This window comes from Pteronotus mesoamericanus, unplaced genomic scaffold (assembly GCF_021234165.1).
Source record: "Pteronotus mesoamericanus isolate MK-2021 breed Mesoamerican mustached bat unplaced genomic scaffold, CSHL_Meso_final contig_220, whole genome shotgun sequence".
NCBI lineage: Eukaryota > Metazoa > Chordata > Mammalia > Chiroptera > Mormoopidae > Pteronotus > Pteronotus mesoamericanus.
This window is the reverse complement of record NW_026555091.1, coordinates 4,058,752-4,083,964: the sequence shown is the minus strand read 5'-3', so window position 1 is coordinate 4,083,964 and position 25,213 is coordinate 4,058,752. Positions and strand designations below refer to the sequence as shown.

General features: G+C 49.6%; 1 protein-coding gene across 4 annotated transcripts in view; it reads left to right on the top strand.

Moving 5' to 3' along the window:
- The window catches only part of ELMO1 (engulfment and cell motility 1), a 456,019-nt gene that overhangs the window by 137,962 nt on the left and 292,844 nt on the right, over positions 1 to 25,213 (top strand). For all 4 annotated transcript variants that reach the window (XM_054571360.1, XM_054571362.1, XM_054571359.1 and 1 more), the window contains 2 exons: positions 6,901 to 6,951; positions 18,183 to 18,352. In XM_054571360.1, coding sequence (XP_054427335.1) covers positions 6,901 to 6,951; positions 18,183 to 18,352 — 221 coding nt within the window. The remainder of the gene's footprint in view (positions 1 to 6,900; positions 6,952 to 18,182; positions 18,353 to 25,213) is intronic.

Sequence of the window (25,213 nt, the reverse complement as noted above, 5' to 3'; positions counted from 1 at the left end):
TGAAGGTTTCCGCGGGTCCTCTGGGGGGGCACTTCAGCGCTCTCTACTGGTGAAGCTCAGCATCCTTCCCAGTGGCAAAGGGGGAATGCGGCAGAGCCGCTCCATGGTTTTTCCAGACTGGGCCCCAAGAAAGGTGGTTTTGACTTAAGAGACAGTGAATCAGTGAATGATGGGAATACTTGGATTTTCTTTTTCTTTTTTTTGTCTCCATTTTAAAAAAGAATGCAATGGACATCTTTTGTCGCATACCTGCACACTGATGTTTCCATAGAGAACAATGGACAGAGTTTGATTTTGACCATGTTTAAGACTTTTGTTAAACCTTACGAAACCACCCACCCAAAATTAGTCCCTGTTTATTCTCCTTCAAATGACGTCTGGGAGGAAAGGCATATATATTTGCCACGGAATCTACTCTTTATGAACTTTTCAGATCTCGGGTTGGTTTGTTGGATTGTTACCTTGGAGCCGGGAGGTGCTCAGAGCCGGCTCTGCAGGGTGGAGCCTGCAGTCTGACTTAGGGGGCGCCACTCCCCGGGTTCTGGGAGGGGGCGGCGGTGGCGGGGGTCCTTCTTCAACTCGCTCCACCTCCTTAGCTGAGCTTAGTGCCTCCACTCCCTTTTGGCTGAGTCCCGGCTGCTGTCAGATACGTTTCTCTGAAACACCTCCTTCCTGAGATCAGTAATCTTGCTCAAAGGTCTTAAGCGTTTCCTCTTGGTGTGTTTTACTGAGGGTTAAAGGGCAGCAGAGATGACCCTGGACACCGGGCCCCTCGCCTCTCCTCTGTCCATAAGGAGAGCGAAGCCAATCGACTTGCCCACGGTGGCAGGGCAGGCTCGCTGGCGCAGATCCCACCCGGGCCGCGCCCCCGCCCCCTGTCCACTGCGCCTCCGCCCCCCGTCCACTGCGCCCCCGCCCCCCGTCCACTGCGCCCCCGCCCCCCGTCCACTGCGCCCCCGCCCCCCGTCCACTGCGCCCCCGCCCCCCGTCCACTGCGCCCCCGCCCCCCGCCCCCCCCCCCCCCCGTCCACTGCGCCCCCGCCCACCGTCCACTGCGCCCCTGCGCCCCCGCCCCCCCGTCCACTGCGCCCCCGCCCCGCCCCCCGTTCACTGCGCCCCCGCCCCCCGTCCACTGCGCCCCCGCCCCCTGTCCAGGGCCCGCTGGCCCGTCGTCCCCGCCTTCCCACTGTTCTCCCAGGACAGCGGCGCAGTAAGAGGTTTTGTGAACCCTTGTCCTCAGCCTCCGATGGTCACACAGCGCTTCTGCGGACACCGGCCCCACAGCCTAGGTGGCTGCAACTGTCCCCCGCAGCTGCTGCTGCGCTCAGGGGCACTGGCTACTCAGACCTGAAGGCCGCGTTCAACACTCACACCTGAACAACGACGTTCCGTTACTTCTTACGGAATTGGATGCAGTCAGTTCTTACCCGAGGGCCTTGAAGGGACATGAGCATGACTTGGGTTCTGCCTGGAGCTGAGGATTTTGGTTGCCGGGGAAGCAGGCAACGTTGCTGCCTTTCTCAGTGGGTGCCTTTTTTTTTTTTAATTTCCAGCAGTAGTGAACATTTACTAATGCGTGCTCCTTTAGGATAAGTATGTTGCTAAACATTCTATTCTTTATTTTCTACGAGTGGTTGGTTAAAGTGCTGAGGGGGACAGGCATCCTCCTCACTGGTCCCCTCGGGCTCACTGCGTCCCTGGAGTCCCAGGCGCTGCCCGCCCACTTCCCTCCCTGCCTGTCACTGGGCACGTCTGTCACGGGGCCTTCGCCTGCGAGACAGCACACCTTCCACGCGGGGCAGGCCCTCCCCTCCCAGGTCCCTGTGCACACTCTGCAAGTCGGTAGTCAGCGGGCATCTTACTTAGTGCTTGTCCTGCTCTTTCTTCCTTCGGTTTGGGGGAGTGTATTGCGGGTATCTGGTGCTGTGAAGAGTAAAATGACTTAAGAAAAACAACAACGGAGAAGAGACTCAAGAGGGGCAAGAAAAAAGAGTGGAGCCAAACGCAAGTCCTTCAGTGAGTGGGTGGAGATGAGGGGCCAAAGCTACAGAGAGGGCAGTGGGACATTGTCCCCGAGGGTACGTGACGCTGGGGAAGGCCGGAGTTGGACGTCTGGGCAATGTTCATGTACAGCAGTCTGCCGCCCTTTCTCCCTTACCCCACCTCTCAGTCCCTTTTCTCCTGGCTTTGCGGGGTGAGGGGGGGTTCAGATTTTATTTTTGGGTATTCGTCACCCCCTCCTCAAATGTTAGTCCTCTCTGTGGAGGCACCGCACTGTAGCCTAGCAACCGGCACATCATCTACTCTCCCCAGTTATTTCCTTCAGCCCGAAGGTTCGAAGATCACCCAGATGGACACAGAGGACACAGGGGTCAGGTGTCCATGCAAAAGTCAGTCTTGGTGACAGCTGGGCAGTGGGGGTGAAGAACAGTGAGCGTAACTTCGTAGAAATACATCCAAAGTAATGATGTTGTCACGTCTGGGATTGGGGGAGGAACAGAGAGAGGGAGGCGGAGAGATCCTTGGAGCTGCCTACCCTCCGGGGCCTGATTGTGGGGTTACACATGCGCCCCCCCCAGCCCCCGGCTCTCTGTTTTCCTTGCTAAGTAACAGGAAGAGAGGCAGAGCTGGAGTTTTTAACCAGGAACTTATTCTTCATCTGTCTGGCTAGAGAGAAAGCTGGCGTACTGAGGAAAACAAGTTCCAAGGCAGAGTGTGCCGACAATGACAGCCTTCTGCCTGAGCTGTTAGCCAGGCCTCACAGAGCCCGAGCCTGCGAGCCGCCGGAGGGGAAGCGCGGCTATCCCAGCGGGACGCCGGGCCGTCGGGGGCTGGCCCGGGCGGCAGCGGCCGGGCGGGAGCGTCGCAGCGGCGGGGCGGAGCTGGAACCGAGCGCCCGTCCTCCGCACGCACGCCGTCAGGAGTCAGGCCCTTTCCCCGCAGCAATGTTCTTCCTGCTTCTTTCTCCTATTTAATTTTTACTTATCTATTTATTGGATTTATTGGGGTGACATTGGTTAATAAAATTGTACAGGTGTCAGGGGTCCAAGTCTATAACACATCACCTGTGTATTGTGTGTTCACCACCCCAGTCAAGTCCCCTCCCATCACCGGTTTTCCCTCCTGTATCCCGTCCCCTGCCGCCCCCGCCCCCCCCGGGCCCCCCCGCCCCGTAATCACCACACCGTTGTCTGTGTCTGTGAGGTTTTTTGGTTTTTATTTTTATTTCTATTTTTTTTTTTGCTTACTCCCTTTATCTTTTTCACCCAGCCCCGCGTCACCCTTTCCATCTGACAGCTGTCAGTCTGTTCTCTGTGTCCATGAGTCTGTTTCTGTTTTGTTTAGTGTATTTTGTTCATTAGGCTCCACATATAAGTGAAATAATATGGCACTTGCCTTCCTGCGACTGGCTCGTTTTACCTACCATAATGCCGACCGGCCCCATCTACACTGTTGCGGAGGGTGAGACGTCCTTCATTTTGATGCCTGAGCCGGGGTCCGCTGTGTAAGTGCATCACAGCTTGTTTTATCCACTCATCTCCTGATGGGCCCTTGGGCTGCTTCCAGATCTTGGCTACTGTCAACAGCACTGCAATGAACATAGGGGTGCATAGAGTCTCTCAAACTGGTGCTTGGGGTTTCTTCGGATATATCCCCCAAAGTGGAAGCACTGGGCCCTTAGGAAGTTCCGTTTTTGATGTCCTGAGGTGCCTCTGCACTGCTTCCCACAGCGGCTGCACCCGTCCGCCTTCCCACCCGCAGTGCACGAGGGGTCCCTTCTCGCCACACCCTCGGCAGCACTTGTTGTTAGTGGATTTCTTGACGATAACTGTTCTGACAGGTGTGAGGTGAGATCTTATTCCGGTTTTGTCTCGTTTGCCTTGGTCTTTGTTACCTGGAAATGCAGAGCCCTTGTTCTAACTGTGCTGGGTCGCCTCGGATTGGGCTAGGAGGATCGAAACTTTTGGGGGCCCATAGTGAAAGGCCAGCTTCCCAGTGCCCTGAGTCAGTGGCTCTGGAGGGGGAGCCCTAGAAATCTGCATTTTAAGACACAGCACCACAATTCTAAAAATAACGTGACGATCACATGGCCGACAGAGGATTTCCCCACGAGGAGCGCGGGGCAGTTTCTTGGTGCTGTGCGCTGATGGATACATTCTTCATTTTTGCACAATTCCTGTCCCCACTTGGGGAGAGGGAACTCCCCTTTTTTCTTTCCTTCCCTTTTTTTCTTTCCTTCCCCACATGCTTTTATATGTCACTTAGTGGTGTTCCTAGTCTACCCAGAGAAAGGCGGCCCCGGCTCAGGTCACTGCTGCTGGATGGGCCCTGTCCAAAGCTGCTGCCCCGCCGTCACCAACACAATGGTTGGCAGGACAGAGCTGGCCAGTGTGTTGCTCGGGCAGTGAGGGGTGCTCTGCAGTGTGCAGCTTTCGCCGTGCCTCGGGTCAACCGGACATGCGGAGCCAGCTGGAGATACATGCAGAGAAACTTATTGCAAGGCATTGGCTTACACGGTTGTGGGGCTGGCCAGGCAAATCCACATCCACGGGGGGCCCTGGGAACCTGCCGAGCATCTGCTAAGCTCGCTTTTGGTCTGTGCTCTCGTGGATGTCGAGCAGTCGATGAACTCGCCCCTGTAAGGATAAAGGTAACGTCCGGGTCAACTCCCCTTTTGCAGGGAAGTGCAGCGCAGCCCGGGGGGTCAGGCCCTCCCCGCCCCCTCCGTGGTGATGGGTGGGAGCCCTCCCCTCCCCTTCGGTGATGTCACGCAAGTAACTTACCCTCTCAGCAGCTTTGGTTTTTGACCTTTAAAATGGGAAAAGAGTTGTGATGGTTACTCTTCGAAAAACCAAAAAACCCTCAGCCCAGAGCTCTTCAACCAGTGTTAGTTTCTCGCTATTATTAGAAATACCTCATCCCCAGCCCACATTTCCATGAGGAGAGATCTTTGCTCACCCTCCTGGCCTCTTCATTCCCCAGGGCCTTTCCCTTCCTGACTATTGCTCGGGAAGAGGAGGCTGAGCCCTTTTTCCCCTGGGAAGGAACTTGCCTTGGCTCTTACCTCAACAGGTATCTAATCTGAGGGGCTCAGTGAGCTGTCTGCTGGTTCTTACCCTGAGCCTCGTTCCTCCTAAGCTTCTAATAAATGGGGTTCTGTGGTGATTCATCTTCGAACTCTATTCCTCAATTCATTTAGCCACGGAGCAGGAGAGCGCCGCGCTATGAAGTTATCAGCCTCTCTGAAGTTCTGTCATTAGCATTTACACTCTTCCTCTCCACTTCTCCTAGAGTCAGACTTTTAGAATTGAAAGGAGATTTTTTTTTTTTTTTTAAATGACTGAAATTCATTTCACCTCGTTGTTTCTGAGCCCGCCGGCAGGCAGTCATTCAGCCCCTGCCTGCACATGTCCGGGAATGGATGGTGGACAAGGTGGCTTTTACAAGGGGCACCCAAGGTGTCTGGCTGGGGATACTGTGGACGGGGCTGGCCTTACCCACAGAGGGTTTGATTCCGCCGTGGTGGGCGCTTGGGCCGGTGTGTGCTCGGTATACGCTGTTCAGATGAGATTTTCTTTGGGGGACCGTGTTGCCCTGAAGCCCGGGGAGACAGCGAGTGTTCTCTGTGTTTATGGCATCTTATCCTGAGATATTCCCCACCCCATCAGAGCACCTGCCGCACCCTGAGCGAATCCTAGCTCGTGGCTTGTCTTAAACGAGGCAGGATAGGAGCCTTAGAGCCCGCTGTTGACCCTCCCGGCCTGGGTGCCCCCAGGTGCGGCCCTCAGAGCTGGGACTGCCATGAGGTCGCTTCCCGTGAGCGGAGTGGGGTGCATACTCTGGTGGCAGAAAATAAATCTGGCCGTGAAATTCTTCTTTCAGTGCCAGCGATGCTCACTGAGCGCTTCGGAACCCTCGCCTCAAATGTACGTGCCCGGTGGGAACCGACTGATTTGGGACCCGCTCGTGTCTGTTCCTTGTGCTTAACTTGAAGGCAACAGGCAGCAGGATCTAACAGATGACCAAGCCCCTTAATAACCTTTACAAAAATAATCGCTTTGTTGACTATGATCTCCCCCCCCATATTGACCTTTCTAAAGGGTTCAGTTCAGTGGTTGTTAGTATATTCATAGATGTGTAAAACCATCACCACAGACCATTCTAGAGTGTTTTCATCACTCAGCAAAGGAACCCTGTACCCATTCGCATTTGGTCTCTACTCTCCCCTGCCCCCCACCTTGGGTCTCCACTAACTTGTTTCCTGTCTCTGTGGATTTGCCAATTCTGGACATTTCATCGATGGGATCATACAATAGGCAGACTTTGTGTCTGGATTCTGTCACTTAGTGCAATGTTGTCGAAGTTCATCATGTTGTAGCATGTATCAACACTTCATTTCTTTTTATGGCTGAGTAACATTCTATTGAATGGATATACGGCATTTTGTTTATCCATCCTTTAGTTCATGGATGTTCAGGTCAGGCGGTTTCCACTTTTGGGTTATTATGAATAATGTCTGTGTGAACAGTCATGTACAATTGTTGTGTAGACATATGTTTTCAATTGTCTTGGGCATCTCTTAGTAGAAATAGTAGGTAGGTCATAGCCTTTTAAAACCTTTAAAATTGCTTTTTTGTTTGCTATTTTGGGCCTGGTAGTCCCATTCTTTGGACATATATTCACTTCCTCTGTGCTGAATGTTGTCTGTGACTTGATATAAAGTTAGCACATCTGGTAGCCAGTTTAAAGTTCTTTGTAGAAACAATTAAAAAGGATTCAAGCGAGGATAAACAGACATAAGAATGCCTATTATAGTCTCCACTAGATTATACTTGCCTTGTTCTCTTCTTTACCAAGCTTCAGTGGGAAAGTTTACAAAGACTTTTTTTTCTTTTCCAGAATCGCAATGAAATAAAAAATGGCAGCATCCTTCGATTAACTACATCTCCGGTAAGTTGACCTTCATTTATAGCTTCTCGGTGAACACTTTGCTCTCCTGTTCCTTGTTATGTGATTATGGATAGTAATTTTTGAAGTTGACTTCAGTGCAAACCAGGAGGTTTCTGGAACGTCCCCATGTGCCGCATTAGGTACCCAGGGATGACCCTTCCTATACTTCCCATTGCAAACGAGGAGGCCTTTGTTCCAGGTGAAGTGCAAGTAAACCGAGTGCAAGGTTCAGGTAGGCAGGCATCGCCGCAGTTCTCACATCACAGCTGGGGTAACTCAGCTGGACGAGGGGTGGTTCTCATCCGCCTGCCAGCGCCCACCTCCTGCTGTGCGAGCAAACCCGGACCGCAGAGTAACGAAACGAGAGACAGCCTGTTACTTCCCTGTGAAGCCAGGGGGCATGTGTGTGCGGGTGTGCGTGTGTGCGTGTGTGTGTGTGTGTGTGTGTGTGTGTGTGTGTGTGTAAGAGAGGGCTTAAGCATTTTCCAGTGTGGTCAGTTACTGTACAGTTGATAAAAATGTAGTTTAAGAAATGTTTGCACTGCTGCTATTTCGTTGACGGCTGATTCTGTTTGAAACACTTTTAAGATCTTCCAAATAAAAGCTGCCATACAAATTAGTGACGATATGGCTTATCTTTACATTTCTTACTTGCTTGTAGATGCTTTAGATAGTACCTTTCCCATATTTAAACTACATTATTTCACAGTGCATTTTATTGCCTTCCTGAAAAATAATCTGTACAAAATACACCAAGTGTTACTATTTTCACTCTGCATATGTGATGAAAACTGTGTCTAAGTCTCATTTTCAGCTTCTACTGAAGCCATGTGGTGGGCTAAAAATAAATTTAAAAATTGGGGAAAGCATCTGGCTAAAATTAAATTGTGGGTACTGTAACTACCACACATTCTTCTTGCTGAAAACTATATTAGAGAGGCTTAAAAATGCCTAAACAGTCTACCCAGTAACATCTTGAACCTAAACACAGATGAGCTCTGCAGGACGCGTTGCTGGGCTTGGCTGGCCTGCCTTTCGATGCCTTCTTTTCCACTTAATGGTAATTCTAATTTATACTCATTTTTCAGTGGCTACATTATGAGCTGAGACATTCTTGTCTGACTTAGCATTGATCTTCTTACTTTTAGTCAGCAAGAATTAATGTTAATTTGACCTTTAGAGACCATGGTTTCTCTGGGTTTCTGCAGTTCCTGTGTATCCTGCTAAACCTATTCATTTGCTTGCTGGCCAGAAAAAGTACACTTCACATTTTGTTTTGTTGTAGAATTAGAAGGACTCCATTCTTTTATTTTTGTTGTTAAATCTAGGCCTTCTCTAAGCCCAAGAAGAAGTTAGGTCTCTTTCTTTATGTCTACGTGCTCGTGAACAACATTTCCACAGTGTTAAGGCGCTCCCTGAGAGGAGGCTAGGGGTTCGCAGAGGGGAATCGTTCTGCAGCCTCAGAGCGCACACACTAACACCAGGGCATGGCTTGGCTCTGTTCAGCACCGTGGAGTCTGTCCCGTTCAGGCAATGACCTTCACAGACCCAGCGTGGAGAGGGACAGAGGTGACGCTAGTGCTCAAGGAGGTGTTACAAGGCCAAGTCCCCCTGCAGAAGACTGGTTCAACTTTCTAAGGAGCAGTGGACCCCAACCTGGACTCCTCAGAGGGGCTTTGACATGCCGATGCCTGGGCCCTTCATGAGGGCTGGGCCGCGGTGTCTGGGGATGGCGTTCAGGAGTCTGCGCTTGGAGGAGGCACGTCATGGCTTGGCTGTTGCCACAGCGGCTGGCGTTGGGAGTTACTGTGTAAGCAAGATATTTTGGATTTGTAAACTTCACTTGTTTCTGGTAGATTTTTTAAAAATTATTTTGTGTTTAACTGGAAAATATGGTTCAGCATATGCTAACTCTTTCGCTTTTTACATGTACACTAAAAATACATTTTAAAACAACTGTCTCCATCAAATTTGCTGGGAAGTGCTAGGGAGCTGCAAAGAAACCAGTAGTTGGTGTTATACGAGCTCCTACCGTCCCTTCATCTACCGTGGCTGAGCTCTCCCTGCAGCCAGACAAGAACGCACATGCCCCCACGTGCATGCACACAGGCCGGCGCGCGCACGCACACGCCGGGACACACATACACACGCCTTTGTTTTAGAGTATGTGCAGCTGTGCTGAGTTTTACCTCCACTCTCTCAAAGGTGATGCTTCTCTTGAGTTTTGCTGATGAATTTGTTTTCTGTCTTCCTCTGTCGTAGAACAACCCTTTCGGGATTGTTTCTAGCAAAATAGGGGATTAATAAGAAAAAGATCTAAAGAAAGACCACGTTGTTTTTAAAAAGCCCTTACACTTGGCCGATGGTCCTCCTTTGCACTGCATGCCTGAGACAGTCGCTGGAGTGGCCGTGGAAACCTGTGCATCCTTCAGGCGTTGTATCTATATCCACCTCCCCAGTATCATGGAAATGCAGCTGTGGACATGTCCAGCACATGTGTGCACATGTGTGTGTGTTTGGGCGCAGCCAGGGTTTGGGGAGTTTCCGGGGCTGCAGCTAAGCACTGTTTTCTTCTACCTGCTTTGGGAATAACTGCTGTGCAAATGGCTTCGGAGGTCGCATGCTGCCTGAAGCTGAGTCTCAATAAATTTTGGCTACTATTCTATTAGAAGCAGCATGGGGTTGCCAGACCATTGTTTTTACTTTCCTGAAATCTTATTTTAAAAAGTCCTTACAGTGAGTCTGTTTGTAGTCTTGCAGTGAGAAAAGCCTGGCTAAGTACAACGCACAACCTGTCAGCCATAAACAAAAAGATCGATAAAGCTTTATGTTTGGAAAGAACTTCAAAAACAAAGTCAAAAACAGCAAACTGGAAAAAAGTTGGCATTGTGTGTGATAAATAGAGGGCTAATTCCTCAGTTTGCAGGAATTATAAATAAATAAGCAAACTTACCCCAAAACAGGTGGCAAAAATGGATAAGCAAAAATGATCTATATATTTCTCTATATCAGTCTCTATCTCTGTTGATCGATATGTCTATGCATCTCTCTATCCTGACAGGCAAAGCCAGGATAAATATAAGTATAAATATAAAGTGCATATATATATAGATTTATAGCTATAGATAATAGGTATATATGTGTCTATATCTGTAGATAATAGGTACATAGAGAGATCTATAGCTATTATATATACATGAAAGAAGGAACTCAGTCTTCTCGGTAATCAAGGTGTGAGGCTAGATGCTACAGTGTTGAGAGTATAAATTGGAACAACCTCTTTGAAGGGCAATGTAGCTGTGTCCACCCACGTTTAAAATACATGAGTCTTTGTCCTGACAATTGTACTGCCAGGAATTTATCCAATAGATAGACTCATAAGGATATACACTCCCCCCCCCCCACCCCCAACATCCACTCGGGGCTGCGTGCACCATTGTTCTTAGCAATCAAGAATCCTGGTAACTCTCAGATGGGACTAGTTAAGTGCATTAGGTCATATCCATGTGACAGAACAGTGCGTAATGGTAGCAACAATGTGGCATGTGCTGCCTTCAAACATCACCAAATTGCAGTATCAAGTGCAAAGGCAGGTTGCAGATCCTTCTGTACAGAGGGACCCCAGGTAGATGCATGGAAAGAGGCGTAGAAAATGCCGAATACAGGATAAATTCATTCTCAAGGGACAACTATACAATCGTGAGTGTTGGGTTTACTTTATTTTATAACTTCTGGTAGCACTTAATGTATTTTTATACCCTGTGCTGGTATTATTTTTAATTAACTAAATGGACACCCAGTATCATAAGGTCACTACAGTATAGAGAAGGTGAGTCATAATGTTCTATGCTGAAAATATTTTAATATTTCAGACTATTCAACTTTTAAGAGTCCTTTTAGGTGTGGCCTGAATTCTTCTTGCCCATTATCTTGGCCACGTGGACATCGTAAATAAAACTGCTCATCACATACCTACTGTGGCTTTGTCGGCTCTAAGCATAGTCCTCCCTTTCTGCCCCGCCTTGTTCGGGGACCGATAGTAGCAGTGTCCCAGCCAGAGGGCCCGTTGCACTGCTTTTTGGGACTAGTTACTCTGGCAGAAAGAAACGTCGTGTTTCCTCAGTCCCTCTGTGGTTTCAGGTCCTCAGAGATCCGCGGCGATAAGACCAGTAACCATTTTCAAACTGGTTCCTCTCTGACTGGAGCAGCTGTGAAAGGGCTGTGCGGGGCTGAAGGCCTGTTTCTTGCCGTGGTTCTGTGAGCCTGCATCAGAGTGCAGTAGCCAGGAGAGCGGGCACCCAAACAGAGGAGGGACAAGGCCCCCTGGCCGCTGCCCAAGGACAGATCGCCGGGTGGCCAGGGGCAGGTTAGGGGTTTGTGACCATAGTCCAGGCAGCAGGTGGAGGCGTGCGGGCTGCGGCGGGGCAGGGAGGGCCTGAAGGAGTGTGTGGAGGGGAAGGCCCGGGCTTCCTGGGGATGGATGTGGTGAGGACGTCCCTGGTGTCTGGGCGTGGTGCGCAGTGGAGCTGTTTGCTGGATGGGAGGCTTGGGGAGGAGAAAATGAAGGGTGTCAGGTGCCTGTCACGTGTCCAGAAGGACGTGTCAACCAGGCGGTCAGGAGTGTGTGTTGGGCAGCCATCACCAGGTACGTGGCTGGGAAGGCCAGGGGCTGGATGAAGTCGCGTAAGGAAGGTAGAGCCCTGGGCACACTCCCAGGTTTGGAGGAGGAGCCGGCCAAGAAGCCAAGGGAAGAGGGTGTCTCAAAGGGGGGGGGCGTGAGGTGTGTTATAGGCGGCCGGACAGCAGGGAAGTTGAGGGAAGTGACCCCTGGATCTGCCGCCTGGGAACACTGATGGCATCCTGGAGACCGCCCTCCTTCCCCTGCCCGGTGTAGCGGTGAGGGTGGACGCATCATCGGGGAGGGAGGAGAGAGGAGGCAGCTTTGGACCTACTCCTCACTGCAGAGCTTTGGCTGAGTGCAGGAGCCGGGAAATGAGGGCGTGGCCGGGGGGGAATTGGGTCAGCGGCTGTTTGTGCATTTCTGTTTGTGTGTTTGTTTTTGCAACAGGAACTATGAGAGATTTCTGCAGCTGGACATGACCTGCTGCGCAGAGAGAACCCGATGGGACAGAAGGAAGGGGGATATGTTAGAAGGAGGGCACCTGAGAAGGCAAGAGGGGCAGGGATAGAGGGCAGCCGGAAGGGCTGGCTGCCGTCGTAGGAAGCGGGGAACCAGGTATCGGCACCAGGAAGACGGGAAGAGGTGGCAGGGCTGCACTTTTGGAAATGGGATAATGAAGGACCCCGTGGCTGATTGCTTAGATTTCCTCCATTAAATCTGAGGCAGGATCTCCGGTGTGGGGGTTGCAGGGCTGGGGGTAGGGAGGGGCATTTGTGGAGAGAGGAAAAGGTGTGAAGGAGTCATTTGGAGGGACATGGCAGACACTCAAGGAAAGCAAAGTTCGATCGCTGGGCAATATTGAGTGTACATCTGAAAATATCTGTGAACCTTGGGCACTAAGGACTTTGTAGATGGCTTCTTAATTGGTATTGTGGGTCTGGACCCTTACTGCAAATTCCTTGGGGATAATTTTAACCAGGACCTTCAAGAACACTGGGGAGGCAGAAGGTGGATTTCTGGGCAGCTGTTTGCCTGGCTCGGAATGAAACATGTTTTGTATTCTAAAAACAACACCAGAAAATAACTTACATTCTGACATTATCACCCACACAACTACCAGACTCTTTTCATTTGTGCTGACTGCTTGAAAAATCAGAACTAAGGCTATTTTATTTTTTAATAATGTTGATTCTCCCCCCCATCCCACGTAAAAATATTGCAGCATCATGGAAAAATTGAAGAGTGAAGCTTGCTGCAGAGAAAAGTATGCAAAATATTAGAATTCATAAATAACCATAGGTCCTATCTTGATTGTTTCTTTTGGTCATTTTGTGCAAATATATGCACATACGTGTGCATGTATATTTATACATTTATTCACTCATTTAGTGGAATTTTTTGAACTCCTGGTAAATGCCAGGCGCATTATTCTAGGGACTGGGGATAAGGTGGGGGCACCAGGGTGACAAACGCCACCTTCTGTCCATGCAGACTTCTGCCCACAAACAACAAAATATATCTGCATCATGGGGATGGGCCCAATGGTATGTTACGTTCTCTCAAAGTTTCTTTTCTTCATTCCATGTCGTATTTCATCCTGTGACACATGGTGAGTTATTTAACCGTTGTCTTGCTGTTGAACACTGCAGCTGCTTCTAGGGTTTGAATCCAAATGCTATTTTAAGCGCTCCAAAGGTGCCACACATCTGTCTCCGATAGTTAAATGTGCCCTTTCAGTCACGGAAGTGCATCGCCCGCCAGGGCTCCTGCGGGCCACTCACGAACACCGTCGGCCGCCGGCCCTGGCCGCCTCTCGGCCTCGCCTGCTCCCCCCGCCCCCGTGCCCACCCAGCACGGGCATCGGCTTCTCCTTCCCCCTGACTATGCCCGGCTCATTCCTCTTGTTACTCCTTTGTACTAACCCTCCCCTCTGCCCAGAAATCCGTTCACTTTCTGTGGAATCTAAAGAACGGAAGAAACAAAATTGAAACAGACTCGAAGACATGGGTCGCCAGAGGGGAGGGGGTCGGGGGCTGGGTGAAAAAGAGATGCAAATTGGCAGTAACAATGTAGGCTGGGGATGGAAAGTACAGCGTAGGGAATACAGTCAATTATATTGTAACAACGGCGTGTGGAGCCAGGTGGGCACTGGACTTACCGGGGGAATCGCTTTGTAAGTTACAGAAATGTCTAACCACTGTAGTGCACATCTGAAATGAATGCAAAATAATATGGGACGTCACCTGTAACTGAAAAGTAAAAATATATACTGGTAAACGTACAAATAAAAAGTAAATCCCGCCCCCCCCCCCAAAAAAAAAAAAAACCAAGGAAAGAAAGAAATCCAACTTCCTCCCCAGTGTGGCAGGCTTCTTCTTGCCCATCAGCTCGGGGCTGAAATGTCACTTCATCAGGCTGCTCGTCCCTGAAAACCGCCCTGTCTTGAAAAGCCACCAGCCGCTCTCTGTTGCATCCCCACGTTTGGGTTTTGCTATAAATCTCCTCCGTGTTTATGTTCTCAGAGGTGACTTGTTCTGTTGCCGACCCGCACGGGGAGGACGTGGCCCCAGGACGGTGAGCCGCAGGGCTGCCTTGGCTCTGTCCCGCCGGCGCGGAACAGCGCCTCGCCCCGGGCACGCTTTCCAGAGAGGTTCTTCCGTCAGGAGGGAGGACTCTGTCTTTGACTCCGGAGGGGCACAGCTTGGAAATGGAACACCCTAGACTTGTCGGACTGGAGCCCAAGGGAAGTTCTCCGCAGCGTCATTTTTGGCCATAACTGATGCCGAAAAAGTACATTTTCCTGACAAACACCCGCTCTTTTCATAATAAAACTTTTATTCCCACATTAATTTTTATAATAAGAGTTTCATATCCAGATTATTTAGAAATGAGAGAAGGTAAAAAGGAAAACATTTCTGGTTCCAACCAGAGAAATGCTGCCTTAAAAATGTTCCCAGAAGTTGGATGTAATGTTTTGACTGGGGCTCACGTCGGGGACTGACTCCGATTTGGCACCTGCTCCTGAAAGACTCTGTGGTGAGGGTTCCCGGCCACCTGAGAAACAGCCCGCGACTCTGCGGGTTGGAGGGCGCCTCCCACGTGACCTCCTCACAGCTCCTCCGTGGGCCAGTGGGGAAGATGAGGCCAGGCGGGGTCAGGAGGAGGTCAGCGAGGCGCCGATCTGTAACCGGGGCTCTGTGTGTTCTCGGCGCTCTCGCTCCGCCTTCGCCTTCGGGGAGCCGTCCGCGCTGCTCAGCGGCTTGTCGCGGTTGTCCTATCTCACTAATGATGCCCCCGCTCCGGGGTTTACTCGTGTCTCAAAGCCGAGGGGAAAACTCACCCACCAGCAAACGCTGGGGGAACTGTGCATTTTTATGAAGAGTCCACTCTGTGCTGTATGGCACCCAGGGAGAGGGAAGAGTCACACCTGCCTGGAAGGAGAACGCCACGTCTCTCACCCAGCGTGGCACCCTCTGGGCCTGTCCACGTTGTCGCAAATGGCAGGCTTTCATCCTTGGACGTTGCGGACATGTACCACATCTTCTGTATCCACTCATCTATCGATGGGCACTTGTGCCGCTGCCGCATCTTGGCGGTTGTAAATTCCGCTGCGGTGATCGTAGGGACATGTCTGTTTGATTTAGTGTTTCGGATTTCTTCAGATAAATATCCAGAAGTGGAATTGCTGGGTTCACGTCATAGGGCATATAAATGTATAATTGCCATGCCGTACACCTGACACTAATATAACATTGTATGGTAACTGTAAATAAAAAATAAATTCAAATATTTTTTTAAAAAGGACGCCGCCAGGCAGACAGGGCACGTGGTTCCCAGACGCTGGGCCGAGTGGCGGAGAGGGCGGATGGTCCCACAGGAACTCGCAGGCCATTGCACCTGGACACTGCCCGCCGCAGGGGGCCACAGTTTGGATGGCCCTTTTTCCCCGCCGTTGGGGGTGACTCTGGCTGAGACCCCAGCATGTCAGGGTGCTGCTGTGGTGTGCGACTGTCGCGGTGACATGCTTCTGGGTTCCAGAGCCGCTACTGTTAGTAGCCCTGCAGTTTGGGACTTCAGTCTGCATTCCTCTCCTTGCAGTGCTTGTCCTTTTCAGGTGTCTGTTGTCTCTGGGCTCTCCTCTGGCTTTAAATGAACAAATTCTTAATGTTTAAACAGGTGGCATTTCAAACACAGACGTGGGAAGAATGGTACAATAAACTGCACCTACCTAGACCCCACCATTAGTAACGTGCCCTTTTGATTTTCTTAGCAAACGTTTCTCGGGAGATGTAGACACTTTTGAGGAGGCAGGGAGATTGCGTTTCCGTGCAGTCAGCCGGGCGGGGGTGGCTGTGCCGCCGCTGAAGACCCGTGGTAATCAGAAGACAGAAGCAGCGCCGTGGGCCCCGTGGGGCTGGGCTGTGCGTCCCGTCGTGAGCGAGAGATGGGGGCCGTACTGTGTAGAGCCGTGGTTCTCCACATGGGATCCTGGGGCCGGCAGCAGCGCCGGGAGCTTGCTACACATACAGCCCCGGGCGCCCCGCCTTGGGCCCTCAGGACCCAAGGCTCTAGGTGAGGCCCGGGGCTCTGTGTGTTAAGAAGCCACCACGGTGGCTCCAATCACACAGCAGTTGGAGACCCACTGCTTTCGAGCCTGTTGTCCTGAGTCCAGCTGCCCAGGTTCTACCTTAGCTCTACGACGGACCGGCTGTGTGACATTGGGCAAGTGACTTGACTTCTCTGAACTTCAGTTGCCTTTCTAAAATGGTGAGGAAGGCACCTGCGTGCTAGGAATGACTATACAGCAGATTAAATGAATTCCTTCATAAAGGTATTTATAGTAATGGCTCAGAAAGAGCGCTAGGTGACTGTGAGCGGTTTTTAGCATTGATGTTAACAGCACCAAACAATGTTAGTTAATGCTGATAACGACAGTGAATCATTTTTGAGTACTGATTGTTATCATAAGGACTCTAGTCTATGCAGACTTCCTGCTTGAAGAAAAATGTGGTTTTCTAGGAATTTAAAGTGATTCACTTGGGTTAAACATTATATGTTAATGCTAATAACGTATATCCATTTGATAGTTTTAGAGAATAATATGTCCTTGAAAAATTTAAAAAGATAAAGTGATTCTTGTTCAGCTCTCTTTTATGCCTCTTTAAAATACAGGGTTAGGGTGTGAGCGATTTGTCAGGTGACTGAGGATCAGTGAATGAGTACGGAGGGTTCTCTTTCTCTTCCTTTCTTCTCCTTTTCTAATTTCTGACACACAGTGTCAGTTTTTGGTTATAATACCTAGGAGATGACAGTCTATATCTTATAAGGCAAGTGACAGGGGTATGTGGTTCACCTGCCTTGGTCCCTAAAGAACTGCCTTGGCTTTCCTGTTGAATCCCACTCTGCCTGCGGGGCTACATCGGGGGGACAGTGACCGGGGAGCCAGCCATGGAGGGAGGGGCTGTGGCTGCCGAGCCCGTTGGGGTGGAGCCCCTTTGCTCCCGGGGCCTGTGCAGAATCCCTGTCTCCACTGAGCACTCTTCACTCAGTTACAGGTCGTATGGGGCCCCTCAGATGGTTCTAGTCAATTTCTCTTCAGGAGAAGCACCTCATTGTTGGGCTCAAACACCCATCTTCTCCTGACTCTGAAATACAGTGTCCTGTCAAAGGAGAGAGCAAGTACCTGTGACGGGGAATGTGAGGATGGACGAGTGCTTCCACCATGGCAGTCAAAGAATAACTGCAACAGATGTGGAGTTATTTCTATTAAGTGCAAAAAAAAAAAAAAAGAAAAGAAAAGAAAAGAAAAAAACAACAAAACCCCAGGCAGGAATACTTAAAAATTTTTTTTTTCTTGCCACTTGTCCTGACTGAAAGGCAGAGATGAAAACCTTTCCTGGGTAACAGAGACACATAGATGACAAGCTATTACCCAGAAGTTCGGCCCGTCCAATATATTTCCGTCCCCTCCTATCCTGCCTGTGCAAGCCAACTGCCGACGCCCCAAAAAGAAGCCGAGTTCTAGGCAAAGCGACTAATTTGGTTACCTAATTGTTTTGTTATAAATTCGTACAGTAAGTAAGAATGTATGGGAAACACATGTCAGAAAGTGAAATGTACAAGCATCATTGCATTGTGCCGGAAGATCGTCAGTAATCCGGAACGAGTGTTGAGTGTCTAATGACACTTTTGAGCTCTGTGTGTAGGCAGTTGTCACTCAGAATATTGATGGACCTGGTGACACGCTGTAGAAATTTGTGTAATTGCTTAACGAAGCCAAAAGCTTTCTGTCATGTGTAGATAAAAATTTAACTTAAAAGGTAAACACGTTCCCCAGTTTCCATTCCTCACTGCTGCGCCGGTTCTGTTTCTGTGGAAAGCTCTTTGCTGAGAGATGGAAACCTGGGCCCAGTCAAAAGTCAGCACCCGGTCTATTCCCAGGGTGGAATGAACAGATGTGACCTGAAGGGGGAGTCGCTCAGGCTGGAGACCCGCCCTGGACGTTGGATACAGGTCGTCTTGGGCCTTGGGGCTCTGTGTCTTCGTTTCTTCGTGAATGAGACATTAATTTTTTTTTTGTTGTGGTTTCCTCTGTTTTTGCCTCGGTCAGGCCCAGAATGCCCAGCAGATCCATGAACGAATCCAGTCGTCCAGCATGGACTCCAAGCTGGAAGCCCTGAAGGACCTGGCCAGCCTGTCCCGGGATGTCACCTTCGCCCAGGAGTTTATCAACCTGGACGGCATCTTCCTCCTCACGCAGATGGTGGAAAGTGGCACTGAGTAAGCCCCTCTCATCCGACTGACACCAGCCCGTCCTGCTCTCGCTGGCAGGCCGGCATTCTTCCCGTCCTTGCACGGCAGTTTCTAGTTTGAAAGACCAGAAGCCGGCTAGCCTCAGGGAAAATAAAGAAGTGGTTTTCCAGATAATGTCGGGGGAGGGGTGTGCCCTTTAAGTATCACTGTATTATCCCCACCCATGAGCCAGTATCTAAGATAAGGTAGAATTCCTTAAGATAGCTGAAATTCCAGATTTAGGAGGGAATAAATTAGGTCATTATCTCAAAGGGCCTTTCCAACACTAAAATATTAATCCTACAAAATAGAAAGCCCTTACGTCCCTTGTTTATGCACAAGAAGTTTCTTCTCCCTGACTCAGTTAAAAAAAAAAAAAAGAGAACTTCTTACAGTCTCAAAGGCTTAAACCAGGTCAAATATAGCATTCCTGAAGTCTATTTTTAAAAATTAACGTTTGAGCGATGAAATATGTGACTTAATGATCTAAAATTCATTGCAATAAACATTTATTGCATGCCCACTGTGCAAAACAGTCAACGTTGGGACTATTTAAAAAGATATGGGACTTGCCTGTGTCTGAACGTTCATGGAGGCAGAAGGCAGGGGAGGCAGAATCCCTTCCGAGGGCTTGGCGTCCCGAGGTTGGACCCGCTGCCTCGCGGAGCCGTGCGTTGGGGTGTCAGTCTGTGGGCCTTGCAGCGCGGATCCAGCACGAGCCAGAAAGAGACGGGCATTTCGACCAGGGGGCTCCCCTTCCCAGGCAAGGCATTGATTCTCTGGCGGGATCGGGGAGTGTAAGGAGCCAGATGGGCGTGGCTCTTACAGGTGTGGACAGAAAACTCCCTGGACCACCAGCCAGGGTGGGGCTGCAGGAAACGGCTCATTCCTCAGGGTCAGTGCCACCAGCAGTCCGTGCTGGACTGTTAGAGCTTGTGGGTTCGAGCACGTGAAAGTGCTGACTCTGTTCATTACATAGTAATATGCTCAATGAGTGCTGGGCAAGTTGGGTAGATATTTGTGCAGAAAGACTAACGTGGAGAGGCAGGGTTTAAACGTGGGTCACTTAAGGCTCTCTTCAGTACCTGGCGGTACAAAGAACAAATGGATGACTTCGAGCTGGAGCCTCCGCAGGCCCTCCCTCTCGCCCTCCCTTCCTCTCTTCCTTCCTGTCTCCTCCTACACTGGGTATTATTTAGCCTCTGCACTTGGCACCAATGAAAGATTCCTTTTTTTTTCCCTTATGAAAAGAGAGAATGTTTCACAGCAACAGGAATATCTCCCCTATAAGAATGTTCTGTAGAGTTTGGGGTTGAGGGTCCTACCTCACAGTCCAGTAGAGACAATATTTGAGAGTGAATGGTGGGATCAACTCATCTAAGGGGGCCAGCAAGCCAGCCAGGGCGTCTGGGACGGGTCAGCTGTCGGCAGGTGTCATGTATTTTTTTGAACAAAGACTAAAATACTGCCTGTGGTTTTTTGGCGAACATCAGGTTGGGGTGGGCGCGGAGACTTGATTCTGGGTGTTATCAGAATCTGAGGGGGTTACTAGGAACTGGAGGTGGAGCTTGAAACAGCTGGAGGGAAGTTGAGTGGAGGGATCCACGTGGCCTGCCTCAGGGAGAGGAGACCCGGGGCTCCGTCTGTGCCGGAAGCTCCGGGCTGACACCCAGCGTGGCATGTGGGGGAGCCTTCCTTCCTGGTGGCTGGTGATGACAAACACCTTCTTTGGGAACTGCAGACGACTTCATGGGATGGCCACGCGGGCCCACCACTGCTTCTGGCCAGACATGGAGCCTGTACGGTTCTGCCTTGGCCACATTTACAGGGTGTTTACTCCAAAGGTCAAAATGTTCCCATGTCTATGGAGTTACCAAAGTCCCCACCGTTGATGTTCAGCATCCAAAGCAATGTCCCGGACCCAGTTGTGAAGCAACCTGCTTCCGGGACATGGTTCTGCCTGAGAGACCTAGGTATCCAGGGGCTTTAGGCTTTCTAACATTCAGGATAGTGCTATGTCAGTGGGCGTGAATTTACCGGAATTGCAATGGTGATTCCAGTGACAACGGTAAATGCGTGGAAGGCTGGGGTCCCTGTGGAATGTGCCCCAAATAAGAGCTGGGGCAGAGCCATGGGACCTCCTGAGGCTGGCAGTTAACGTATGTTGATATTTTTCACCATATTAATTTGCTACAGCACCAAATGCTGCAGACAGGGCGGCTTCCACAGTGGCCACTGATTTCCTCACAGTCCAGAGGAGTCAGCTGGTTGGTTTCCCCTGCCGTCTCCCTCCTGGCTGTGTAGGCAGCCGCCTCCCTCGTGCATCCTCACGTGGTTTTCCCCTGTGTGCACAGATCCTGAACGCCCATGTGTGTAAATTTCCTCTCCGTATAAGGACAGCGGTCAGATTGGGTCAGGACCGCGCCCGGATGGCTAATTCTAACCTAATCATGTCTTTGGAGGCTCTATCTCCAAACACTGTCCCCTTCTGAAATGCTTGGGGGGCTCAGGGACGCCTCATACAAATTTCGAGGGGAGCATAACTGAGCCCAGAACACTTATAAAATGGGACAGTACCCGTTTTGCTTAAAAAGAAAGAGTAAAAACTGATACTATGTATTTGTCATTCAACATTATCACTTCTTGCCTGTGCCATTGCTGCACTGTGTAACTTACCTCGGCCTGTAGAGTGGCCCGAAAGAGTCCCATCCCTCAGACCCACGCCTGGGGGCAACATGAGAGAATGTCAATACTGAACGACTTTATGTGAACCCCGGCGATTGCATTCCTTGTGTAAAAAGGCCCATTATGCTCAGTGTAGTATTTACCTATTTATAATTCATCGGCCATCCCGATTTGTTAGGCTTTAGACAGGTAAACAGAACTGAAGACCCGATCTCAGGGGGTTTCTGTGTGGCAGTTGACTTCCCAGCGCACTGTGTTAGGCGGAAGGGCTGCTGTTTCGGGATCACCTTGCCTGCCCTGCTCACCCCTTTACATAAGTTCAAAGTCGTGCCCAGCCTCCTGCCTCCTTCCGCAAGGTCCTGCCACTCAGCCTCAGAAGCTGCTCATTTGATCCTTGGCTGTTTTTTCTCTCCAGATCTTTGGCTCAGATGAAAAAGAGAAAGGCATTTTTCTTAAAAGGATACCTGGCTTCTCAATTAAACTTTGCACAAGACTTTAATGAATTAACAGGAACCCTTTCGAATAGAAACCACACAAATTAAATAGATCCTACAATTCGGAAGGCATTTAGTGAGGACCCTGGGCGGACTTCCAGCTGGGAAGGGAGAGGCTTCTAAGCAGGACCCGTGGAAATGGTAGGAAACACCGAAGAAATGTCGCTGGAATTTTTCTCCTGGCTTGAAGCTATAATGAGATTCCGAGATACCCGCCTGCCAGTCATTACCCAAGGCTGAGCTTTTAAAGGTCTCTCTCCAGCTGGTACCAGGAGGGGCCACGGGGCAAAATTAGCCACAAAGGAGCCATGGGGAAGTGTCACTTTGGCAGAGTACCGTGTTTAAAACCTGAATCTAATTTTTCCACCGTGGTGGAATTTGGAAATTCCATTCCTAGTTTCAGCTTGAAATGTAAGTAAGTGTGGAAGCAAATGAAGTTGTGGGGGAACATGGTGCCCCAACCTGAGGGAGGAAATGGTAGGGAACATTCAGGAATGGACAGAGTTTAAGAAAAAATGGATATGAAAAGCTTTCTCAGAAATAATGTATGTTATTTGACAGAAGAACATTTTATACCTGCAACTTTCAATTCCAAGCAGCGAATAGCCCTGCTTTTCTTTGAATTGTTATGAAACCCCATGTTCTTGGTGTCCGCCGCTGTGCAGCTTACCCTGCGTCCTTCTCTGTTGAACAGTCAGAGAATGCGGTGGGGGTAGGGGGGGCATTTCCAAGAATGGAAGGGCAGCGCCTTGAGAGTCCCCCCACCCCGCCCCACTTGGCAATATGACGGGAAAATTCCGCCGTTGGAATATGAGTAAGCTGTTAGCACCACCCTGAGCAGACAAGTCTAGAGTGAAAAATGTTAAATTTGCATACTTACAAAACGTCAGTTTAAAAAAAAATTAGCTTTTTGTCCTTAATAAAAATTACGTGTATTGTTTAACAATAAATGCAAATAAGCAGAAGCAGGAAAATAAGAATCATGTCTGATCTACCTTTCCCAAGAGAGACAGTTTTCACAGGGTGGTTTATATACTTTTCGTATATTCTTTTACATACAAATACACACGCACAAGCTTCATAAAAGTAGAATTATAGGAGTCATGCTCTTTGTAGCCTGCCTTTTATACCTGATTCTGTTTTCATGTAACCAAGTATCGGTCCCCTCATCGTGTTCATTGTCTGCATATTATTTCATTTTTAAAGTCTTGTTAAGGTTCAATTGATACACAATAGAACATAATGGGAAAGATGGGCTTAGTGTAGTTAACTGCCTCCCTGTTGTTGACCATTTACATTGTTTTCAGTTTTTTACATGAGCGCGAGTGTTTTGCAATCAGCTCTTCATTTAGCAAAATCATTGTGAAAATTTAAATTATGTTGTTGGAATAAAATTCCTGATTCAGAGACTATGCCCAATGTTAAAGCTGTTTTAAAATAAGAATGTCCCTATAGCTTGCTGAAATGTCCTGGTTTATACTTGGCCGTGGGGTAGGAGAGTGGCCATATCCAGCACCCTGGTTAACAGGGAGCTGATGTTCCCTTAGGGATTCTAGCTTTTCTAGGAAAAATAGCAGAGAGGGGTGTGATTCCTCCCTAATTTGGGGAAACTACAAGTACTTTATATTCACTTGGTTTGAAGTCATTCCTCCCCAATTTGACTGTATTACGAACGGTAAAAAGAGTCCCACAGTTATTTTAGATACAGGGGAAGCCCCCAAGTAATGGTCTTAAAAACAAACATCATTAATTGCATCACTTATGGTCCCCTCCCCATTCTGTCGTACACATGACCCAGAAGAGACGGTCCTCTGGTGTGTATGTCTAGTTACGTGTGTTTGTGTTTATAACACATGATTGTTGACATTGTTCATTAACACATGTGCAGTTTCATGTTAAGCTTTCATTATTCAAATCATTTTCTCCTTGCTGGAGTCAGTTTCTTGCAGAAGAAAATCAAGGTATAACTGGTGTTAAGTGCCCTGAATGATCTCTTGGCTTTGATGTTGCCCAGCACCTGCCCTTGAGAATGGATTTGTAGGTTTTATTCATTTAGCAAGTGGGCGCCATTTGAGTGCTGAATGTTCCTGACACTGGGCTAGGCACATGGGCGTAGGGGCAGAGCACAGAGTGGCAGCTGACAGTTTCGGACTGTGTGCGACCTTTGAAATTTTGCCTTTACACCGAGGATGAATTTCTTTTTTGAAAGTCACTTAGTTGTCTCTACGGACACGGATTGTTACAGTCCTCTTACAGTCCAGCTTCTTGCTTCTGAGCATTTGGGGCGGCTTATAAACCAGGGCTGTTCTGGAAGGCCCCGTGCAGGTCACAGGTGCACGGCTTGCACTCCACCTGGGAAGAGCAAAGAGCTCCCCAGACCTCGCCCAAAAGCAGCTGCTCCCAGAGGCCACACAGGCGGCGGGGGTGCCGCGCCCTCTGCCCGCCGCCCTGGCAGTGCAGCCGGCAGAGCCCCCGGGTTCCAGGCGCCCGGCTGCCACGCATTTGTATCACAAACGCCAGGGGGCCAAGCATCAAAAACTCTGTCAGGGGCCCCCGGGCAGAAAATCCCTTAAACTGGATCTCCCTCCGCCCCGCCGCTGCTGGCTTTGTCTGTGGGTGTTTGTGCCTCCCTCTGGCGCTGGAAAGGAGAAGGGGTCCCACAGCCTGGTCGGAGGGATTATCTTCTGCTCTAAAAGAATACCTACCTGGCGCTGAAACGAGAGGCGTGGGGCCACTCTCAAACAGCAGCCTTTCCAGAAGCGTCTGTCCTCCTTGTCTCGTTTCCTTAAAAGCGGGTGTGTGAGACCCACAGAGGAAAAGCCTCAGAAAAACAGGCATCGCAACAAACAGTCCTCTTCTGTTTTTGCTTCAGCTGAGGCTAAGGGGAGGAAGTTGAGAAGTAAAACACGGTGACTCGGGACAAGGCACTGGATTCATCTCTGCACGCAGGTCAGGGGCCACTTGCCAAGGCCAGGGCAGCCGTGGAGGTGGCACACACAGAAACGGGGCGCTCAAGACCCCGGGCGGGAAGGCTTGTTGGAAGATTGCAGGGACGGCTTCATATGTTACTTACACGTCTACGCTTTATATGATTAATTTTGAAACATTTCCATTCAAAGATAAACTGAGACACATTAAAAGTTCTTAGAATTTATTGGAGCAAAAATCAGCTCGAATCCGTCAGAGCCAAGCTGGAGGTGGTCAGGGACTCTCCGCCCACAGGTACCCCAGGGGAAAGGCTATTATGGAGAAGAGGCGGAGCAAAACCAAGGAATTATTTGATTGGCTACCGTGAAAGCCTAGTTGGCTGTGATTGGGTGAAACCTTGAGGCAGTGACTGGCTTAGATTTTGGGTTGGCTTTCAAAGGCCAGCAAGGCATTATTGCTGCCTCAGGTCACTGGCCTCCCGGTTTAATTAATTTTAACATTCACACTCTGAATGGGAAAGCTGCAAGGTCAAGTTTCACCTGTTGTCCCAGAGTCGTCCTTTCATATTAACAGAAGAATCTAACTCAGAGTAGCACCTTGCATCCTGTTGTACCGTCTCTTCCTCATCTCTTTCAATCTGGAACTATTTCTTTTCTCTTTTCACCCACGACTTGGGCACTTTTTAAGAACATCGTTCAGCCATTTTGTAGACTCTCCTCCACTTTGGGTTTGCTAAAAGGTA